Raw genomic sequence first — 21,390 nt, 5'->3', positions numbered from 1 at the left:
GATCGGGAGAGAGTATGTGATTTTTTTCCCTTGTTGTCTTGGCCTTTTTTCAGACCTATGTTAACGAGAGCCGGATTCCAGAGCAGGAGTACGTCACACTGAACCACATGGACACCATCAGACTGGGCTATGATATCCTTTTTGTTTGCTTATATGTGTGGGTGAGAGGGAGAGAGTGAGTGTGTGTGTGTGTATCGGGGCGGGGTGGGGGGGATATCCTTTTGGGTGTTTATGTGTGGGCAAGAGAGAGTGTGGGTGTGGGTGTGCATATAGTAAACTGTTACATTGCATCGTCTCTGCCACCGCCTTATGTTGAAGATGCTGCGCGTGGCAGGATAGTAAATATTGATAAAAACCCTTTTTCTCTCCAGCCATACCCTAAAAAAATGTTGTTCTAAGCCGGAAGTCGAGGTTATACCACTGCATAACAGAACAAGTTAGTTTGAAAGATCTTGGATCTACTATCAGTGCAGAAGCCCTTTGGGGAAAAGAGATTGGGTTTTATATCCATATCCATCCAGAAGCCCTTTGGAAGGTCAAGGCTAACGGTCAAAGATCGGCATCAGAACATGACACTATAGTAAAGGTTTAGAAACACCTTAATGCTCGAGTCTTGCATCCAGTCTTCATCCAGCGTGGCACAGTGACCGGTCCGCAGTGAGAGCGTGACCTCACCTGAAATCCAGTGTCAGAGATCAAGGTCATGAACGAGTACAACCGAAAAAGCTCGAAAAGACAATCGAGCTCGGATTCGTATCTGACCTTCACGAGACTCGTCACAGTGATTGCTCACGGCCAGAATATGAGTCATTTATCTTTTTCTTTTTCTTACTGAGAGTAAAATATCCAGGTCACTCGAAAAAGACATCATTTATGACAAATTTAATCGACAGGGTATCCATATATCCCGCTCGTTCTTGTCAGAAGCGCCAGCAGGAGCAGTGATTGCATGGAAAAGAAACAGACGACTATACTTTTGGTCTTTTTTTTTCTATTTTCTTTGTGAGGGGGAGTGGTGTAGTCGGTGGCAATGTCAATAGGAATCGTTAAGTCATGAAGGCTTACACCTCGTTTGTTTTTCTTTGTCTGTCAGTTCCTGCGCACATTGGATTTACATAGCAATATGTGGTATGTTTGCGTTTTTGTAAGGCATTATTTGTAATCTAAACATCGCGCGTCTGGAAGGTCCTATTTGCATTGTGCTTAAGAGCGTTTAATTATTTTCTGCAAATGTGCTTATTTTGCTTTGTATATTTTGCTGTTCTGAATATTTTGGATTTCTCTGTTTTACTTTGCTCTCGTTCGTTTTATTCTGTACCCAGAGGGTTTGATAACGTTTAAAAGGAAGAAGAAGAAAAGAAATGGCAACCACCATATTGTGTTCGCTATCTCTTTCTAAATTGATAAATAGTATAGACCCTGTACAGGGCAGGGACAGTATGAAAGAGAAGAACATAACTGCTAATCTCTTATTCCGGAAAATATAGAATTTTATCTTGTCTTGCCTTGTCTTGTCTTCTTCTCTCTGTGAGCTGTGTCGGTTCCGTCCCCACACTATTACCCTGTCTGATACTGATAGCGATGTACAAATACAAGTCAAAATTTAGTCCAAAAAGACCCCATGGGAGCATATGGAAAAATCGAAAGGGGCTTTTAAAAAGTAAGCCATACATGGCGACATTGTATGTGGCAAGGCCACACAGTACATAACGAAATTGTAAGCAAATGACGGGTGCGGTGGTCAAAATGATTAGAGCGCCCGGGTTTTCCGAGTTCGTTCCCCGTTGCACTTGATGGATTATTAAGGTGGTCTTTCAGATCTCCCAGGTCAACATGTGTGCAGACCTTCAAGTGTCTGAACTCCCTTCGTGTATACGTATACGCACACAGAAAATCAAATACGCACGTTGAAGATCCTGTGATCCATGTCAGTGTTCGGTGGGCAATAGAAACAAGAATATACCAACATGCACACCCCCTAAAAACGGAGTATGGCTTCCTGCATAGTGGGGTGGGGGTGGGGGGAACGGTCATACACGTAAAATGTTAGTGTGTATGTGTGCGCGCGCGCATGACAAACCTGATCGAATGACACAGGAAAAAGATGATGAGCATCCAAAGGCACTTGTCAGTCGGCTCTCTCCATGGAGGCAGCCTGTTTTGCAAATGACTGTTTTGGGAAAGCGCTCAGAGCTTGGTCTCAGACCAAGGATAGGCGGTAGGGAAGTATCCATATCATTATCGTCGTCGTTCTCCTCCTCCTCTTCCTCCTGCTCATCATCAACATCATCATCATCATCATCGTGCAATGAAATAGTCATGACTGTACTGTTCACCTGCTTGCCACACACGGATCTGTCTGTCTTTTGGCCTTAACGGTGTCGGACATTCCAAGGTGTACCACATGGAGCAGGGGGAGCTGTGCGGGGACACGCCCCCTCCCCAGACCCCTCCCCTGCCCCTCTCCCTGCACCACTCCTCGCCTCCCCGTTCCCCCTCCTCCGCCTCCCCGCAGCACCACGTGAGCGGCAAGGGCATAATGGAGGCTGAGGCGTCCACCTGGGAATGTGGACACGACGACCCCCCCATGGCGGAGTGTCAGGTGAGAGAACCAGAATGGTATCAGATTCAGAATCGCAATGACTTCAGTATTACTCAGTAAGAGGAATTTAAGGCGTGGTGAAGTCTGTGATACGTGTATGTGGATTACAAGCAGAACGGTAAAATTTGGCAAACAACATTAATTACATAGTAAAATCACACACAGGAGAGAAACAAATTATTATGAACACTTCTGACGAGTAAAACAGAGAGCATATATATTTTTTTTTAAAGTTACACAAAAAAAAGAAATAAGTTATTAAAAACATGTATCACTACAGCGGCTGCCCCTCGTGAAGCGCCACCCACGAGGACAGAAGAGTCGCCACCTGTACCAGCTGGTTTTAGGAGGGTTGAGATTGGGGGTGGGGGGAGGGGTGGTTATGGTGGTCATGAAATGTAATGTGTAAGTGTACGTTGCATGAAGGGTCGGTTTGTTGGGGGGGGGGGGGGGGGGGGGATTGTGTGTGCATCGTAAAACAAATATGCTTGAGGACAGAAAAATAAAGAAGGAATAAAAGGGTGTGCTGCGCTGGCCACGCGCTCAACCTGGGGAGAACAGCCGGAATTTCATACAGAGAAAAAGTATTTCAATACAGTATGAAACAAATGTTTAACACCAACCGCAGTTGTCGGGGTAGGCCAAAGAAAAAAAAAAAGGCTAATGGACGGAAAGTGTGCAGCAGCAGCAATCCAAAAGATTACAGTGTGCTTGAAAACACTCATATCATGACTGTTGACAACAACGGATACTGGAGTGACAAACAGAAGGAATGAGAACAATACACAAATTTATAATATCGGATTACTTCAGACAACGTTTTGACGAAGTTCATAATAGTCTTTTCTATACAGAGCAAAAGACAACTCTGTTTTTGTTTGTTTTATTTTGTTCGTTGTAGATTGAATGAATCGCATGTCCATCTCTAAACTACCTTGCATGATGGAAAACCTGTTAATTATTTTGTATATAGGTGTCATAGGGTGTCATAGGTGTTCAGTCTGAAATGCCTAGCTCAAATCTTTTCGTTTGGCTTTTGGAGCATTTAATGAAAATAGTGTATGTATGTGTGTGCGCGCAATTGCATGTCCCCCATTGAAGTTTGTCAATCAGTTTGTGAACCTAGTGTTCTCTGTCTACTCCTCTTGATATTTGTGCTGACTATGGGATATGCTACTTTTGGAACGGGAAGAATTGGCACCAGCAGGATAAAGTGTGTATGTATGTATGTATGTATATCTATCTATCAATCTATCTATCTATCTATCTATATATATATATATATTACTGGGAGTGGAAATATTGGGCGACTATGAACGCGTGTTGCAGTAAATCTTCTTGTTTTTTGACCCCCTCCCTCACCCCGCTCCTTTTACTTTGAAAGCTGCGTCATTGTGGACACTTCCCAGGTACCAGCAGAACGTGGTACCCGACCCTGGTAGGTATTCGGTGAGGGTCAGCCTTCATTCACACACTCCTTGTTTGTTGGCTCTTTAGTTTATTTATATATATCTTCTTTTAATGATCGATTTTTGACTCTTGTTTGTAAGTATGATCAGATGCGTGTTGTGTGTTTGTTTGCGTGCATGTGTCCACAGGAAATGTTAGCATTGTCATTTTTTCGGCTGCTGTGTTTAAGTATGAGAACCAAAGTTGAACAGATGGCAGATATGAATGAGATCTTTCTGATCATCCCCATTATTATATCATTGTACGCAGAGTAATCAGGAGCATTTGGCAGAGTTAGCAGAGTAAAAGATAAAGATCAAGGGCATTTAATTGCTGAATGGAAAAGGCTTGATAGAGCTCTTGTCTTTGTTAATCTATGTATCAGCCCTATTTCAGATGGCCACATGAAAGTGCGAGCATGCTCTTGAGCACGCATATTTTCTTAGCACCAGCCATCGCCCGTGTGAGAACGTTACACATGGGACAAAATCACAACTTTCTGCAAATGTTTCAGCAGAGTTTGACATTTGAACGTGGGTATTTTCCCCAAACCGGTAATGAATCGTATGCTTATTGGCTTCTACACTGTCAAACAAGTAGAAAATGTTCTTTTCTTCATACCAGTATTATAGTACTTGAAACAGATCCTACCAGTATTGGATCAGATGGGCCTTACGTATTCACCGGTATTTAATATGAATAGGAGTTAATTCTGACAAATAAAACGTTAAAGGGAGGTGATTAAATGTTTACGAAATGTTAATTCGTCAACGCTGAGACGAATGGGAGAAAAAAGAGGTCTTTCATGCCCTCTTTGCATACTTTGTTCGTGATCGGTAAATCGAGAAAAATAGCTATGTTTTATTATTATCCCTGGTAAATTGGAAGCATGACCAACACAGTATTCATTGGTGCATGTGAATGATCCATTGATGCATGTGAAAGATGACGTGGATAAGTGCGCGGCATGTCATAAAAAGCATTAATGCCTGTGTGTTAGAAATGGTGTATGTTATTTGTAGAGTGCGTGATGTGATTCTTACCTTAATAGTTGGCCTTTGTATGGCCAGTGTCTACTCCACTTCTGTTGGCTCCTTTTTTTTCTTTTTTTGAATTTGTATTCGTAGACTAAAATATTTGTTTTTGTTCAGCAACATCAGTCTTCGACATAACCGTCTTCCCCTACTTTTTTCTTCTTTGTCGTTGTTGTTGTTGTTGTTGTTGGTTGTGGTTTATCAGCTAACTCTTCTTCGGTTTATGTGTCGGCGTATTCGGTTTATATATCAGAGTATTTAAGAAATAGAAAAAAAAAGAAAAGAAAAAAGAAAGAAAATAGCGTTTACTGTGAATGTGGATTTCGTGCATGAAAATATGTTTGTCTTTTGTTGTTGTTGTTTTCCGTGTGAGTATTGCCTAGTTTGGAGAGAATGTCAATACATTCGTGTACACCTTTTTTTTTCTCAGTTTTATGACTTCCGTATTGCCAGATTCCAAGAAGACATGAAAACGATTTACAAAATGTAAAGTTACAAAAATGCCCAGAGCTTATGTATATTTTTGTCCATTAATTTTTTAGTGGCGTGCAATTAAACGTGGTGAAACAGCAGTCTCAAATGTATTTGGTACTGATTATATACAGTACCTGAAACGCATTTTCATTAAAAAAAAAAAATTGCATACGTGAACTAGGTCCTCTTCGGTCATTGACAAGGGGAAGGAGAGAAACATAGTGTGAATGTCTGCAGAGGGTGGAAGGCAGTAACTATAAAGAAATTCAACGCTTATATTGAAAAGGCAAAGAAAAGTACACACAACAGAAACAGAAAAACGATCTTGTTAGAAGTTGACACGTGTGTGTCTGTTTTGTGAGAGTGACAGAGCAACCATTGACAACATTTTCTTTCACATACTTTTAAATTTTACTTTTACTTTAAAGGACTTGGGGTGGAAATAAAGACACGACTGCACGCAATGCTTAGCCTTTATACTCTTAATGCACCCAATCTGAGCATGATATTTTTTCTTTCTTTTCTGTTCAAGTCAGTATCTTTTGTTTTATTCTCATCTACAATGTCAACCCTTCATGGGCGGCTTGGAGATTTTTTTTCCCCGCAGAGATTGAGAACAGTGCTAAACTGGAAAGGGTCATGGTGTCTCTCGGTGATGAACCGTTAGGGGAAGCCGGAAATAAAGTTGTAGAGAAGAGGCAGTTTCTAGCACAGAACTTAAAAGGTGGGGAGGGGGGGGGTGCAGATTTGTAATGAAAGAATCCGGGCATTTCCATATATGTAAGTGTGCGTGGTGGAGGCGAGTGAGAGGGTGTAGGGGGTGGGAGGAGGTGGTTGAACCAGCAGAGACCAATGAAATGACTTGTGCGCGGCCGAGCCGATGGACAGAGGCTGTGTCACTGTGCCTAACACCCCCCTCACCCTCCAACCCCCTCTCACCCTCCAACCCCCTCTCTTTACCTCAACCCCACTCTTCAACATGCCTTCTTCCTCATCTGCCTTCTTTCCGGCAGGGATGTATTGCCGAGCAGAGGATCGAACACACGTGCACCCACGCCAGCGCTAGCCCCCGCCCCCACCACCACCACCACCACCACCACCACCACGCCCCAGGGGAACAAGACAAGTTTGTGGAGGTCCAGCGCAAAAGACCCGACCCCAGGGAAGTGGAGGTGGAAGTGGAGGAGGACTTTGAAAGACATCAACATCAACAGCAACAAGAACGAGAGACGTGTCCCGAGCTGCCCCTAGAAGCGGACCCCCAGCAGAAAAGCCGCCCGGGCAGAAACACGTGGCCGAGGAAGAAAGTGAAACAGGCGCGACGCGCGGCCTCGGACCTCTTCGACGACAACGTCGACGGTGGCGACGACGACGAGGAGCTGGTGGTGGAGAGCGGCAGCAACTACTTCGTGTCGGCGGACGACTGGGCGGTGTGCGGGGGCGATGAGGGGGCGGGGCGCGGGGGCCGGATGGTGGTGGAGTACAGCCTGAGCCGCACGGGCAGCGTGCACAGGATACCGCGCAACAGCAAGCATCCTCTGCCGCCCGGTGAGTCGTTGATTTGATTTGATTATTTTTTGATACTTTTATACTTACATTGAGACTTACATATACACCAATATAGGTGTGTGTGTGTGTGTGTGCGCGCGCGCGTTTACGTGTGTTTGCGTGTTTGTGCGTGTGTCTGTGTGTATGACTGAAACTGAATGACACAGGAAACGAATGATGAGCGCGCCAAAAGGCAGCTGTCAGTCGACTCCACCCAGGTTGGCAGCCTGTTGTGCAGATGTCTCCGGGTTTGTTAAGTTCTTAGAGCTTGGTCTCTGACCAAGGAAAGGCGCTGTGTATGTATCCATACCAGTCAATATAATGCGTATCTTCGGTCAGAGACCAGCTGCCTTTAGGCGTCCATCATTCGTGCGCTAAGCGCATGTTGTAGTTGGGACGTCCCACCCGAATGACTGACTTCCAAACCACTTCTCTGTGGCCAGTGGAGTGGTAGAAAATTCGACGAATACTCCGATTTTTCGCTTCCTGGACTGACTCGTAACCACTGCGCCACTACTCCACGTTTGCTTTTGGGGTATGTGGTTGGGGTAATGTTGGTGGGAAGGTAGAGGACAGTGTTGGAGAAAGTGGTTTTGGACGCTGAGATATATTTTTTTACTCCTAGTACACGTTTTTGGTTTTAGAGGAGAAGAATATGATGAGGGAGAAAGGTTAAGGGAGGGAGTAATTATGGATTGTTGGTCAGTTTGTTTGTGTGTGTGTGTGTGTGTGTGTGCTCGTACTACGTGTATGTTTGTGTGTGAGCAGCATCGGTGAGAGCCAGCGTGAAGGAGGGTGGGGAAAATGTGGTAACTCTTAATTCGGTATATCAGCCTGTTGACACAATATTATCGTTGTGTCAGAGAGGGAAAGATAGGCGCCGCCTCCTTGTTTACATGTACTTTAAAGATTATTTACAATCTACAGAGGTAGACAGAGAAAGAGAGAGAGAGGGGGGGGGGGGGGGGGGGGGGCACTGCGATCCAGTGGTATACCGGAACCTTCCATTTCGAGCATGTTGTAGTGACAGTTCAGGTTGGACAAGCCATGCTTCAGATATCATCAGCGTGGGGTCCGGTTCAAGGTTGAAAGTGTTTGTCGAATGTCTAGAGTTGCAGTGACGGGGAGTGGGAGAACAGGTGAAGGCCTGTCTGCTTCTCACCATTGCAAGGCCCCATTTCCCAGGACTTCCCTTCGGAATGCCAGAACTACAGGCAACCGAGACTTCCCCCGAAATGCCAGAACAACCCGGACTTCACCCTTGCTTTCAGACAGCCAAGACTCCCACTAACGCCACCACTCACCTCCCACTCCATGGACACCCGAAGAACAGTCAGAAATTCACCCCTCTTTAGACAACCAAGATTCACCCGAAATCCCAGAAGACCAACCAGGACTTCACCCGTCTTCAGACAGCCAAGACTCCCACAACCACCACCACCTGAAAAAAAAAGTCCAGACTTCACAACCACCCTTCCGCCCTTGTAACGTCGCCCCTCATTTGACAGCCAGGACAACTCGGTCCCTGGAAACGCCAGATGGACCTCCCACCCGGACAAACACTCCCACTCGCCGAATAATGCAACCTTCAGCGAACCGAGACAAAGTTCTGAACAGCTTGACTTTCAGGGCATTAGCCAACAGGTCGTTAAACTCAACTTGACGGCCCCATCCCCTGCTCCCCCATCTTCACCCCTTCCCTTCCCTCACTGAAAGTGGAACCCCTGTCGGCGTAGGTATGGTCCATGACATCGAGGTGAATGGACACTGGTATACATATCGGTGGTCCCTAAGGCCCGAACTTATATTCGTCGTGCTTCTGGATAAGCGATTTAATCGTGGGTCATATCTGATGTGGGAGCCCGCTTTTGTAACATAATGATAATGGTATGTTTATATCGCGCATTCTAACATCGCAAACAGCTTTACAAGAAAATTAAACATACACTTGCCAGACAAAAATAAATGCACACACGAACACCCCACCCTCCCACCCACACACGAGCGCGCACGCACGCACGTGTACAAACGCACAAACACTCGCGCGCACACTTTTTATTTTCGTTTAGTGTTTGCTGTTTTACTGCGTGGTGATCGATTAGTTCTGTGGCCAACACCGCCCCAACCGTTCTCCTCATGTGTGTGTGTTTCTCTCTCTCTCGCTCGCTCGCTCGCTTGCTTGCCCTGTCTTCTCATCAGCAATAAATAAAACACCTCAGAGATGGGAATCTGATGATCGTTGTTACGGGCTTGTCGAGTGAAAGCCAGAAACCTGCTTGGGCCTCACGTGAACTGCTGTTGTGTGGGAAGTCTAGAAAGAGTCTGCTCCATCAGATAACGTGCTTGCTCATCAGCTCATCAAAGCACCTGTCTTTTTTGAAGGCAGCTATTTTGGGCAGCGGCGGTGTTGATGGCGGGACTGAAAGTGTTGTATGTAATGTTCGGAACTCGGCACATTGTGCTCTGCCACCTCGTGTGTGTGTGTGTGTGAGGGGGAGAGAGAGAGGGGATATAGCAGTGAAGCTCCACCAACAGAAAAAGTGAGTGAAAGAGAGAGAGAGGGGTGGGGGCTAGGGAGGGGGCGAGGGATAGTATTGTGAGATTTCGAATCTCCACCGTGAGAAAGATGGAGATACAGAAAGAGAGACTGAGGAGGGAAAAGGAAAGAGACACTACGAAGCTCAGCCAAGTAACTTCTCATTTCCAAACAGTGTAGGCGCGCCACACCTAGTGAACCGCAGCTACATCCTAAGTATATATAACAACCAAGTGAAAATAACACCCAAGCTTGAAATAAACATCAGGGGTTAAAATGATAAGTTAACATTATATTATCCACAGTTGAGACAGGTACCGCAAACCGGAACTAACAGCCATTTCGCCAATGAGCGTCAACATTGCTAAGAATCTGGGGTTAAATCATTATGGCGTATCTTTGTTTCGGTGAAAATAAAATGCTGAAATATTTTGTGACTGGTCGTTCTTTCTGGCCAGTTCAGTGTTGATTTGGAACTGTTGAGTCACGTTGGCCAAATTGTGACTCAGAAATGAGTATTTTTCGCCGATGCATGGAGGACAACAGGGGTTCGGCAGGTGTGTGTGTGTGTGTGTGTGTGTGTGTTCGTGTGTGTGTGAGTTTACGTGTCAATAGTTCTTGATGTTCTATTTTCAAACAACTTTTTTTTTTAATTCCAAAATCTTCATCTCTTACCTGTATTTTTCCGATTTTCAAACCGCTTCTAAAATTCCATCATCTTCATATGTCATGTTATGTTTATTATTTTCAAAAAATAAGACATGAAAGAAAGAAAGTAGAGAGAGAATGGAGTTGCAGAGTTTTGTGTACTCAGCATGACTCAGCAGTGTTAGTCTTGAAACGATCGACGAAACTAACTCTACAACTTAATGTCAGCCACAGTGACGATCGAGGTCAGCAAACTACGGCAAAGCACTGCATTCCAAAGATTGCCGATACACGTGGATGGTGTTTGCTTTGGATATGGCCCTGTTGACTGAGGACTCAATGGTCCGTGTGTCCGCGTGGAGTCTTGGAAGTCCTTGAAGGAGATAGCGTGCGGCTCAGTATGGTTCATCACACCATGAAAGGTACCCACGCCAAAGGTAATGCACTCGCCACTCAGCGGTTCGTATGTGGCCACGAAAGTGGGCGAGAGTGGCCAATGCACGCACGGTGTGCAGTTCGAGATTCGATCGATCGCTCATACACGCTTGCCACACGCGCACGCGCGCGCATACACTCACACATACACACACACATTCTCTCTCTTTCTATCCACAAGTCTGCTCACTCCATGAAAACTAGTACATGGACAACCTGGCTGAAAGTATTCAGGGTTTGGATGAAGACAGCGGATGTTTGCATTGTTGGGGTTTGTCCCGGACGTGACTGGTGAAGTCGTCCTGTCTCAGTTACGGTGAGGCGAGGAAGCTGTTTGCTTGCGGTATCCTTCGCACGTGCTTAACCCGAAACACAGGGGGTGAAACCTCCAGCAAGGGAAAACCTAGCCACGCAACCGTGTGTTCCTTCCTACTCCCGGTAGAATGTGGGACAGCAAGCGTCATTCTTCATTGCAGTGTGCCACCCAAACAAAACAAACGTCTGGATTCCAGCACGCGTGGTTTACAAAGGATCAAGTGATCATGGAAATAAGATCATGTTGCTTGTAGCTCAGCCGATCGCTGGGGGCCATTTCACGGCTGGTTTGATCATAAATCTTTTTTTTTTTTTTTTTTAAGGGGGTGGGTGGGTGGAGCGGACAGAATCACCTTATACCAGTTCTTGGAATTTCACCATTGTGTCTTTCCATGGTGATTTCCAGCTTTAAATGACTGGCAGGTCTCATGTTTGACGGAAACAGGAGCACCCCAGAAGCTGTTGTTAATGGTCGGAATGCATTTTTCCCCCATTAACCCCTTTACTGCTGCTGACGAGTTTGAAAGGCTTTCACCTCACTGAGGTAAGAAAGAGCTTACAAGTCACAAACCACTCTGAATGTCTTCGTCTTGGGATTCCTTTTATTCAGCAGCCAATCATAACTTCGATCGGCACACAAAAAAGTAGTAACTGCACTTAAAACCCATGTCACATTTACCTCATTTTACCTAGGTTCAGCAGTCAAGGGGTTAATGGCGTTTCTTTTAACGGCTGCCCTGTGTAACAATGGCACGCAAGCAGAGGCCACCATTATCGCACCCCTATCTAGACACCTTTCAAGATGTTCACAAGCAGTTGAAAGGTCCGAGAGATCAGTGCCGATGCATGCAAAATCATTGCTGCTAGCAGAACTGCTTGTCCGATCCAAGTGTAATTGGAAGGACTATATTGGTGCTAAAAAGAGATTTGTCAGTGAAGAACAAAAAATCTAGCAAACTTTCACTGAGATTTGAACTTAAATTTTATGCCATCTCTAGGCCGTTAAGCTCAATTCCACTTACTCTTGAGTGTGTGTCAGAACTAAGTTCCCCAAAATGCGTCCTCCGTAGGTTCGCGGCGAACGTAGACGGAGAGGGTTTTTCTCCCTCCCTTATGTACCTGTGTTGCAGGGACATTGTTGTTCACATGTTTTCTTTACAACTGGCTTGGCTGTGTTTTGTGAACGTATTTGGCTCCTGAGTTCTGCACTGAATTGTGTACAGATGAAAATGTTCGACTTTTTTGTCCCCACACACGTCAGATACAGTGTCTTTGAGTGTTCGCCGTAGAAGGATGTTGGGTCTTCATTCATGTCCATGGACGCGAGTGAATATTCTTGCGATGTTCAATCTTGCTGGTTTGCTGTTCAGTCTATTTCTCATTCCTTCCTTCCTTCCTTCCTTCCTTCCTTCCTTCCTTCCTTCATCTTATTCGTCTTCTATTTTGTCTTCCTCGTCGTCTTGGATTTCTTCAAGTGCTGTTAGATTTCTTTCTGCCTCTAACTCTTTCTCTTCATCCTCCTTTTTTTTTTTTTTTTTTTTTTTTTTTTTTTTTTTTTTTTTTTTTTTGTTCGTTTTCTACTTCAGGCCCTGCTGAGGCTTTAGGAGTTGTAAAATCCGCATGTGTGTTGTTTCCTCGTCACCCCGAAACCTCCATCCAACACCCCCCCCCACCACCACCCCCAAGTCCTTCCCCCTCCCTTTTTTTTTCACTCCTACAATTGTACATGATAACAGAGTTGACTTGGAACCAGTGTTCAGAAGCCTCGTGTCCGCTTTTATCTTCTACGCTATTCCTCCTTCCCGCATGTCTTATCTTGCCCCTGCAGACATTTTCAGCATGCCACTGGTTTTTTGTTTTGTGTTTGTGTGTGTGAGTGTGTGTGTGTGTGTTTTGTTTTGTTTTTTAAGCAGCGAGGGAGCTGCAGAGAGAACATGCGCATGTTATCCAATTAGAATGTTTTGTTTTTATTTCTATTTTATTATTATTTTTTCCTGCATCGTGAGTCAGCGTTCTGTAAACGCAGACCAAGCAGAACTGAAGGATTCCATGCAGTTCAGCATTTGAATTTGATGCTTTGGATGATTGATGTTGGTACAGAATTGTGCTCATAGACATACGTTTAACTCATGCCATTATTAAAGATTTTTGTCAAAGAAAAGGAAACCAAATTTACATAGATAGATTTGTTGTTTTTTGGTTTTAATTTTATTAATTCATTGATATGCAGAACATTCTAGAGAACGATATCAGAAGAGTCCTATTCATAAGTGGTGAAAGTATTTCAAGTCACAATAGAACATATTGATCGAAATTTTTAACATAAAAAAATGTTCACAGATTCTTCAGTTGACATTAGTGGAATCACTCTAACGCCCACCCGTCCTCCCTCCCTCCAACCCACACACCCCAGAAAACATCATCAGACGCAAACACCTTTCAAAACACGAAACTTTTTGCTTCAGAAGTTTGTTTTATTTTCTTGATTTTCCCTTTTTCTTTTGTTGTTGCTCGCTTCGTAGTGTGCTGTTCTTCATACCTATATAGTTAATGTATTTTTTAGAGTTGTTTTATTTTCCTTCTTTATAGTTTGTTTGTATTTTTATATTTGTTTTATTTTACTTCTTTATTTTACAGTCAGGTGGTGACTGTGTGCATATTTTCTTACCCACAAGTTGAGAAACGCTCAAAGCAATGCAGTAGAGGTATACACCTTTCGTTTGAAGGGGTACTTTCCTTCTCATTGATGGTTTCAAAGGCTGCAAACTCAAATTCTGCCCCAGCCGCTTCCTCCCCCGTGGTGTTGTGAATGCTTCATTGCCAGACAGGAATGCTCAGCTTGTCGGTGGCTTTTAGGCTGGCAAGATTTATATATATCCACACACCACTTTCACCTCTACTCCCTTCTCGCATCAGACACGCATACACACGTCAGCGTATGCACCCATATACACACGTGCGCACACACACACACACACACACACACACACACACACACACACACACATACATACATGTACACACACACGCTAGCTTGCATGTACACGTTTGCACACACACTCGCACGCGCGCACACATACACACACGCACGCACGCACGCGCTTGCACACACGCGCGCACACACACACACACACACACACACACACACACACACACACATACATATTGCCGACTTTTCCCCCTGAAACTGATTTACCTGGCTCTTAAACTCGATTCCCCTATTCTCCCTCCCTTCTCCCCCCACCTCACCCTCCGAACAACTTTCCCTACCTACCTTCTCACCTGAGACCACCTCCACCCCCACCCCCATCCTGTATCCACATGCCCCAACACTCCTCTCCCCCACCCCCGCCGCGCTTTCTGGCTCCTTACCCTTTACACGCCCCCCCACCACCACCCCCTCCCCCTCCTTATTGCTCTGAGAATGAACACCTGAACGTGCATGCCGAGCGGGTGAACCGTGAAAAGAGTCTGCGTTTGCAACAAACGACTGAGTGAGGCTTGGCCACCTTGGCGACTCAATAGATAGGTGGCTAGATGGATAGATAGAGGGGGCGGGGCGGGGGGAGGGGGGGGTGTATGTGTATGTGTGTGTGTTTTTATACAGCTCTTCGGTTAGTGAATGATGAGTTGGAGCCATTAAGCTCTAGATACAAAGCCTTTGTGTTTTTGAATTAGAGCTCGGTGGTTTAAGTTTTGTTATGAGTGTGTTGCAATGTGCGGTGCATCATCCCCCCCCCCCCCAACACACACACACACGTCAGTGCGCGCGAAAAAACAAAAGAAAAAAAAAAAGAAGTACATGATAGTCGATGAAAGTAAGTACAGGAAAGGAACTCTTCTGTCTGAAAACGATTTTTTAAAGGGATTACTGAGAGGGAAAAAAAAGTTAGGGTGGGGAGTAACCCCACGAAGACAGCAACTGGAGGCCATTTGAATTCTGATGGAAAGAGCCATGTGTTATGCCTGGCATGACTGCAGTTTGGTCCCCTGTGGACGAGGAGAGAGACAGAGAGAGAGAGAGAAGGCAACTAGAACTTCGGCAACATTCGACCTGTTTGTCGATTTTTTGGCACGCTCATGTCCTGGCTGTTTCTGTGGCAGCACAACCAGGCACTTCTCCGCATCCATACACATACACACACACACACACACACACACACATGCGCGCGCACACACACACGCACATACATAGTCTACACACCTACACGCACGCACACACACACGCGGCCACACACGCACGCACACGCACGCACGCACGCGCGCACGCAACAGACAACCGATGCAAATTCGACTTGGTTGCAAATCTATACCACAGGCCCCTCTGCCCATGTATCTGAACAGCGTGTGGCAAGGGACGTAATCTAATCGATGACGTAGGCGGAAAGGCCACGTTTCCCAAAACACATAGTCTGCCTGCCATCTCTAACCTTCAGTCAGCAGCACAGTGGTTCTTTCTCTCTTCTAAAGGAGCAGGCCCCAATCGCCTGTTCCCGTTTCGCCTGCTCTGACCGCGCCGCCACCCCAAATTGCTTCTTTGACTCTTTTGTCCCTGTTTCGCCTACCCGCCATTCCCGTTTCGCCAACTCAGCCGCAGTCTCCATCCCGGTCTCTCTCTCTCTCTCTCTCTCTCTCACAGACACTCACGCGCGCACACACGCAGCAACTGAGTACACAGGTGAACTGGGAATAGACGAATCAGTAGGGATCACCAATTCGGTGATAGGCGAATCGGGATGACACCTTTCTGACACCTTCAGTTGTCAGAGGGTTGAGTAGCAAGCTCTAGAAAGAGCGCTGGTCGGTGTTTCAAGTCTGCAGATAATGTCCGCAGTGTTCCTGGAAATCCCAACATTAAATTTTGATCACCCTAATAAACAAAAGAGGTAGACGCAGTAATTGTTCGGCCAAATTGCCATTATCGAGCAAAGAGAAATGGCCTGAGCAACCTTGGAGTGCTGGGGAAAACAGTTGAAACAAAAGTTGAGAGAGAAGTTCAGTGTGAAGTCGTTTTAGCGCGGTCTGCATCCGCTCGCTTGGCAAGCTCTGTGTGTGTGTGTGTGTGTGTGTTTGTTTTTGGCCGGAAGTGTGTGCCTGTCTCGTTTCGTTCGTTGATTAACCCCTCGACTGCTGAAACATAGTAAGCTATCAGTATGGCATCAGATTCAACCGCAATTCCTACCTTGTGTTTACTTTTTGATAGCTTGACTGATTTTTTTTCTTTCTTTCTTTTTTTTTCCTTTTTTTTCTGACGGAAGGTAACAGAATCCAAAGAGGAAGAAAACCAACTGAAGATTGGTTCCTGACGTCCTGTCTTATCTCTGTGAGATGACAGCCCTTCATTGACGAACTTCTTGTCAGCAGCCGGCGGCGGTCAAGGGGTTAAACTTAAGAGCTCTGAACAGCAGTGGCTGTTGTTGTTTTTTTTTGCCAGGAGTTGTGATGGTGGCACACCTTGTTCGTGTTCAGTCGTTAGCAGAGCCGTTGGTTTATGGACAGTTGGGTTGAAGACTAACCGGTGGTGGTACAGTCAGCGCTTTGATACGACCTAGAAAAGACCTGTCTCCATGTCACAGATAGTATTTGAAATGCGTCAGTGTTCTGCCGTTCTCCACGCATCACAAGCACACACACACACACACACACACACACACACACACACACACACACACACACACACACAAAGAACGGTTATATCAAACAGCGGAAAACTTGGAGAGGGGGGTGTTGGGGAAAGGGGAGGGGGCGGAGAAAGAGGGAAGGCAAGCAGGATGCAGGGTTTTTAAGTGGCTGGCACGGCAGAGAGAGAGAGAGAAGAAAAAACAACAAATAATAACAGTGATGTTTTCAGGAATGGTGAGTGGTTTGGTGAATAACTGCACACAAATAAACCAAGCTCGCATTCCTCAGCGCCTGTTTTTGTTGTTGTTGTTTTGTTTTTTGTTGTTGTTTTTTTGTTTGTTTTGGTTTGGTTTGGTTTGTTTTGGTTTTGGTTTTTTTGCCTCTTTCTTTATTCCACTCTTTTTTGTTCTGTTTGTTTATTTTTGGTTTCTTAAAATACTTATGCAGAAAATCGGTGTCACTTTTTGTAAAGTAGAAAAATGTATACTCCGTGTGGCGGGCATACATACTCCGTCGGACACGCACGTGTGCTCGCTTGTACACACACACACACACACACACACACACACACACGCGCGCGCGCGCGCGCGCGCGTGCACACATACGCACGGCATGCATGCTTGCACGGGAACACATACGCACGCGCACACACACACACACACACACATCCAAACACACACACACACACACACACACACACACACACACACACACACACACACACACTCCCAAACACAGATACATAAGATGGGGAAGGCACAGACTTCTGTCTGTTCACACGTTTATAAAGGTCAGGTCACGATGAATCCCAACCTGTTTGCCAAGTTATTTTGCTTTTTTCCTCCAAAGTGACCTCTCACGTTTATGGAATTTTGGACAAGTTTGCAATCATGCATCGGGACATTTGTATGTATAAGTATGTGCGTACATGTGTGTGTGTTCGTGTGTGTGTTTGTGTGTGCGTGAATGTCTGTGTGTGGTGTGCGTTTGTGAGAGAGACTGACAGAGAAATTTTTTTTTTTTTTCGCGAGCGCGCGCGCGCGCGTGTTTGCGTGTGTGATATGATATGTAGGCTTGTATTGTTGGGTGTGCATGATAAATTATTGTTTGAGGTACACTGTAAAGCCTGCATCCTTACCGATCGTCCCAATGTTGTTTTTATACTGTGTATGATGAGGACAATGCCATGTACTGATGCAGCAGGTCTGCCCCGTACAACTTGAAGATGTGATCCCCTTGTCCAAGTTTGTGTGGGCACTATTGGCTGTTAATGCCGGTGTGCTTGCGCGCGCGCGTGTGTATGTGTGCGTGTGCGTGAGAGTGAACAAGCGTCCTTTGGTGTGGGTGTGTACACTGATGCGGTGTGCGTGCGTGCGTGCGTGTGTGTGTGTGCGCGCGTGTGTGTGTGTGTGTGTGTGTGTGTGTGTGTGTGATTGCCTGGGTTTGTATTGTTGGGCGTGCATGATGAATTTTTATATTATGTAGACACATAGCCTACAACTCCATCGATCGTCCTGTGGCAGTCTTTGTGCTGTGTTTGATGAGGACAAGGCCCGCGCGCAGAGGTCTGTCCCAAAGTGGTGATGCCCTTGTCCCCCTTTTTTTTTTTTTCTTTTCTTTTTTTCTTAATGGATCAACATACTTGCTGACGGGATTCAGACTTCAGACTGCATATTTTCCATACCTGCTGCTATTAACAATATGCTGAAAAACGATTTCACTGCATGAAAAACAGTATCTAGGTGTATAATCACCATTCTGTCTTTTGTCGATTTTCACATTTTTCATTTGTATAGCTGATACATGTTTAGATTTCAGCACCAGAAGTGTATTTATGAAAGAGCATGTACATGCACACTTTACCATTTTCCTTGTTTGTGTGAGGATATCTGTTTGTAATGTATGCGTGTGTGTGCGTTTGTGTATGTGTGCGTCGGGGGAGAGAGAGAGAGAGAACAGGCTTGCTCTGGTGTGTGTCTTTGTGATGCGTGGGCTTGTATTGTTAGGTGAACATGGTAAAGGTATTATATTTTGAAGCCTGCATCCTCATCGATCGTTGCAACGCTGTCTTTGTACCGTGTATGATGAGGTGAGGACAGTGCCATGGGCCTGTCCCAAACAAAGAGGTGGTCCCTTTGCCCCTGTGGGAGAGAGGGACTGGGGGAGGGGAGGGGGCGTGACTCATCAGGGGCTCTCAAGGTTCCCTGGTGACTTTTTTTGGCGAAGGGAACGGCGTCAGCAGCCGTACAGTCACTACCACAAGTCGCTTCTTGTGTGTGTGTGTGTGTGTGTGTGTGTGACAGAGTGTGGTGTTTGTGTCACTCTGTGTATGTGTGTGTCAGTGACAGTGTGTGGTGTTTATGTTACTTAGTATGTGTGTATGTGTTTGGGTCTCAGTGTGTGTATGTGTGTGTGTGCCGTGTGACTGTTTGTGTGTCTCACAGTGTGTGTGTGTGTGTGTGTGTGTGTGTGTTTCAATCGGAGGCTGCTCCAGTATCATTCATTGTCATCACTGTCGTGCTTTTTGTTGTTGTGATGGCGCTCCGCGTGTGTGTGTGTGTGTGTGTCAGTGTGTGTGTGTGGTACACAATTTGTTGTAACAAGATCGGGGGACTCGCACAAAATGATGAAGAGGGTGTTTGTCAGGGATAGTTATTGTGTCTGTTGTTATAATATGCGCTTTGGGGCATTGCACGGAGAGGGTTGGAGTTGTAGGAGAAAGGGGGAGCTGAGACTGATTTATTTCTATTTTCGTCTTCTCTCTCTCTCTCTCTGATGTCACCTGCCCACCATATAATACGCGGGCCTGTGCATGAACTAGCTCTCTCTCTCTCTCTCTCTCTCTCACACACACACACACACACACACACGCACACACACACACACACAAGACGAAGAAGTAGACAACCACCACCACCACCACTGATGCCGTGCAATCACCCCACTCGTCACTTTGGGGGCATGCCAGACATAGCAGACTGCTTCCAGCCTAACTGCACGCGCACACACACACACACACAACGTAGGGATGGATGAGGGAAGCCCTGTGTCGCGGCGGGCCGGAGACTGTTCTCTGCAGCTAGTCAGACATCGCCTGTACAATGCTGGCGTCAGCGGGTCAGAGAGAGAGAGAGAAAAAGTGAGAGATGTTTGTTAGAATAAGCCCTACAAGCCCGTACGTCCTACAACACAAATCACGATCTGTGTCTCCAATCTCTCTGTGACTGTGTGTGCTGCCACGCTTGTTTAACTCACTGCTGGCCTTCGTGGTCAGCCCGTGTTGTGCTGCGTAATTATCATCAATGACTGAGCTCTCCCAGTGTTGGCAGTGACAAGCAGTATGTTACTATGTGTCGTGTGTTTTGTGTACCCCGGTAGTTCCCAACAGTTATTTCCGTAGTTGTCAGTGCGCCGATCTGTGAGAGAACTGGACGCGCGTTGTTTTATTGTTTTACGTTTAAAACAAATTTATTGTGTTTTTAGTCTATGAATTTTGAGGCCCGGAGAGAACCGAACCTACCTTCCGCAGAAGTTTTATTTTCAAATCCGTGCGGTGGTGTGATCAGCAACTGAACAGAATTAAGCGGCCTTGCGCGTCCTCGAAGCGTTCTTGACATCCGTATGAAGCAGCCAATACAACAACCTGCCAGCAGCACACAGTCATTGCAGCAACGGTGAAGGGTAGGGGGGCAACGCGGCAAAAACAAGTGTGTTGCTTGCTCTAAGGAGTGGTGGTTTTTGGCATCAAGCAGGTTTATTTTTTTCTTTTCTTGTTTTCTTGTTTTTTTTTTCTACATTTGGTGCCGGTCTGTGGATTACGAGGAGGGATTTCCCCAAGTTCTTGCACACCCCCCCCCTCCCACTCCCCTTCTCCCCCCCCCCCCCCCCCCCCCCCCCCCCCCCCCACACACACACCCTCACCTCCCTTCCCCGAAGTTCTGGGTGGGCTGCATTATTCTTCTTATCCAGGGTGGATGCGCCGCAAAGTGCTTTCTGTGTCTGTCGGCGACTTGTCGCGGGGTGGAATGCAGACGTCGTCGGTTGTATCCTCCGGTAGGGAACTGCTGCGTGTTTTTACATTAATTGTTTGATTGTTGTTCTTTGTTTTTGTTTTTATTCCATGACACTACCCACATCAGTCTTGGGTAATGTCGCACTTCAGCATCCTAAATTCCAGGAGCTGAATTCAGGATTCTAAAGTCGGACGGAATGAATTACACTTTAGCATCCAAAATTCCTGAATTCAGGATGTTAAAGTGCAATTTTACCCGGCCAGTTTTGTTGAGTAACTCTGTCATGGTTGTTGAGGCTAAATCACTTTCCTGGTATGCTGGTCAGTGGTATTGTTTGTGTTCGGTGCAGAGGTGTGTGTATGTGTGACCCGTATTTGTTGAAGTCAGCGTGTCCCCGTTTTGGGCGTAACCGGGGAAGGAGGGAAGAGAGGAAGGGGATGGGGTGAGGAATGCAGCAGACAGACCACACAAATCAAATAAAGTGGTATGGGAGCCGGCGAGAGTGTGTTAGTTGAAGCAGAGCGGTTTCCTTGTCGTTCAGAGCAGTCAAGAGTCCATTGACCTGTACAACTAAACCCGTCAGTGTGAGTCCCTCATTGACGGCGTCAGCTGATGGCAACGAGCAGTCAACTGAGACCCGTTCCGACACTTAGTTCCTGTAGATATAGATCGTCCGGGACAGGGAAGGGGGTCTGGCCGGGGAAGTTCTCAGCC

The 21,390-nt window shown here is 46.0% G+C and overlaps 1 protein-coding gene across 5 annotated transcripts in view; it reads left to right on the top strand.

Moving 5' to 3' along the window:
• Positions 1–21,390, top strand: part of LOC143281103 (uncharacterized) — a 129,185-nt gene that overhangs the window by 65,396 nt on the left and 42,399 nt on the right. For all 5 annotated transcript variants that reach the window (XM_076586060.1, XM_076586059.1, XM_076586056.1 and 2 more), the window contains exons 4-6: positions 54–134; positions 2,390–2,602; positions 6,573–7,107. In XM_076586060.1, coding sequence (XP_076442175.1) covers positions 54–134; positions 2,390–2,602; positions 6,573–7,107 — 829 coding nt within the window. The remainder of the gene's footprint in view (positions 1–53; positions 135–2,389; positions 2,603–6,572; positions 7,108–21,390) is intronic.

This window comes from Babylonia areolata, chromosome 4 (assembly GCF_041734735.1).
Source record: "Babylonia areolata isolate BAREFJ2019XMU chromosome 4, ASM4173473v1, whole genome shotgun sequence".
NCBI classification, from domain to species: Eukaryota; Metazoa; Mollusca; class Gastropoda; order Neogastropoda; family Buccinidae; genus Babylonia; species Babylonia areolata.
This window is presented reverse-complemented; position numbering and strand designations above follow the sequence as displayed.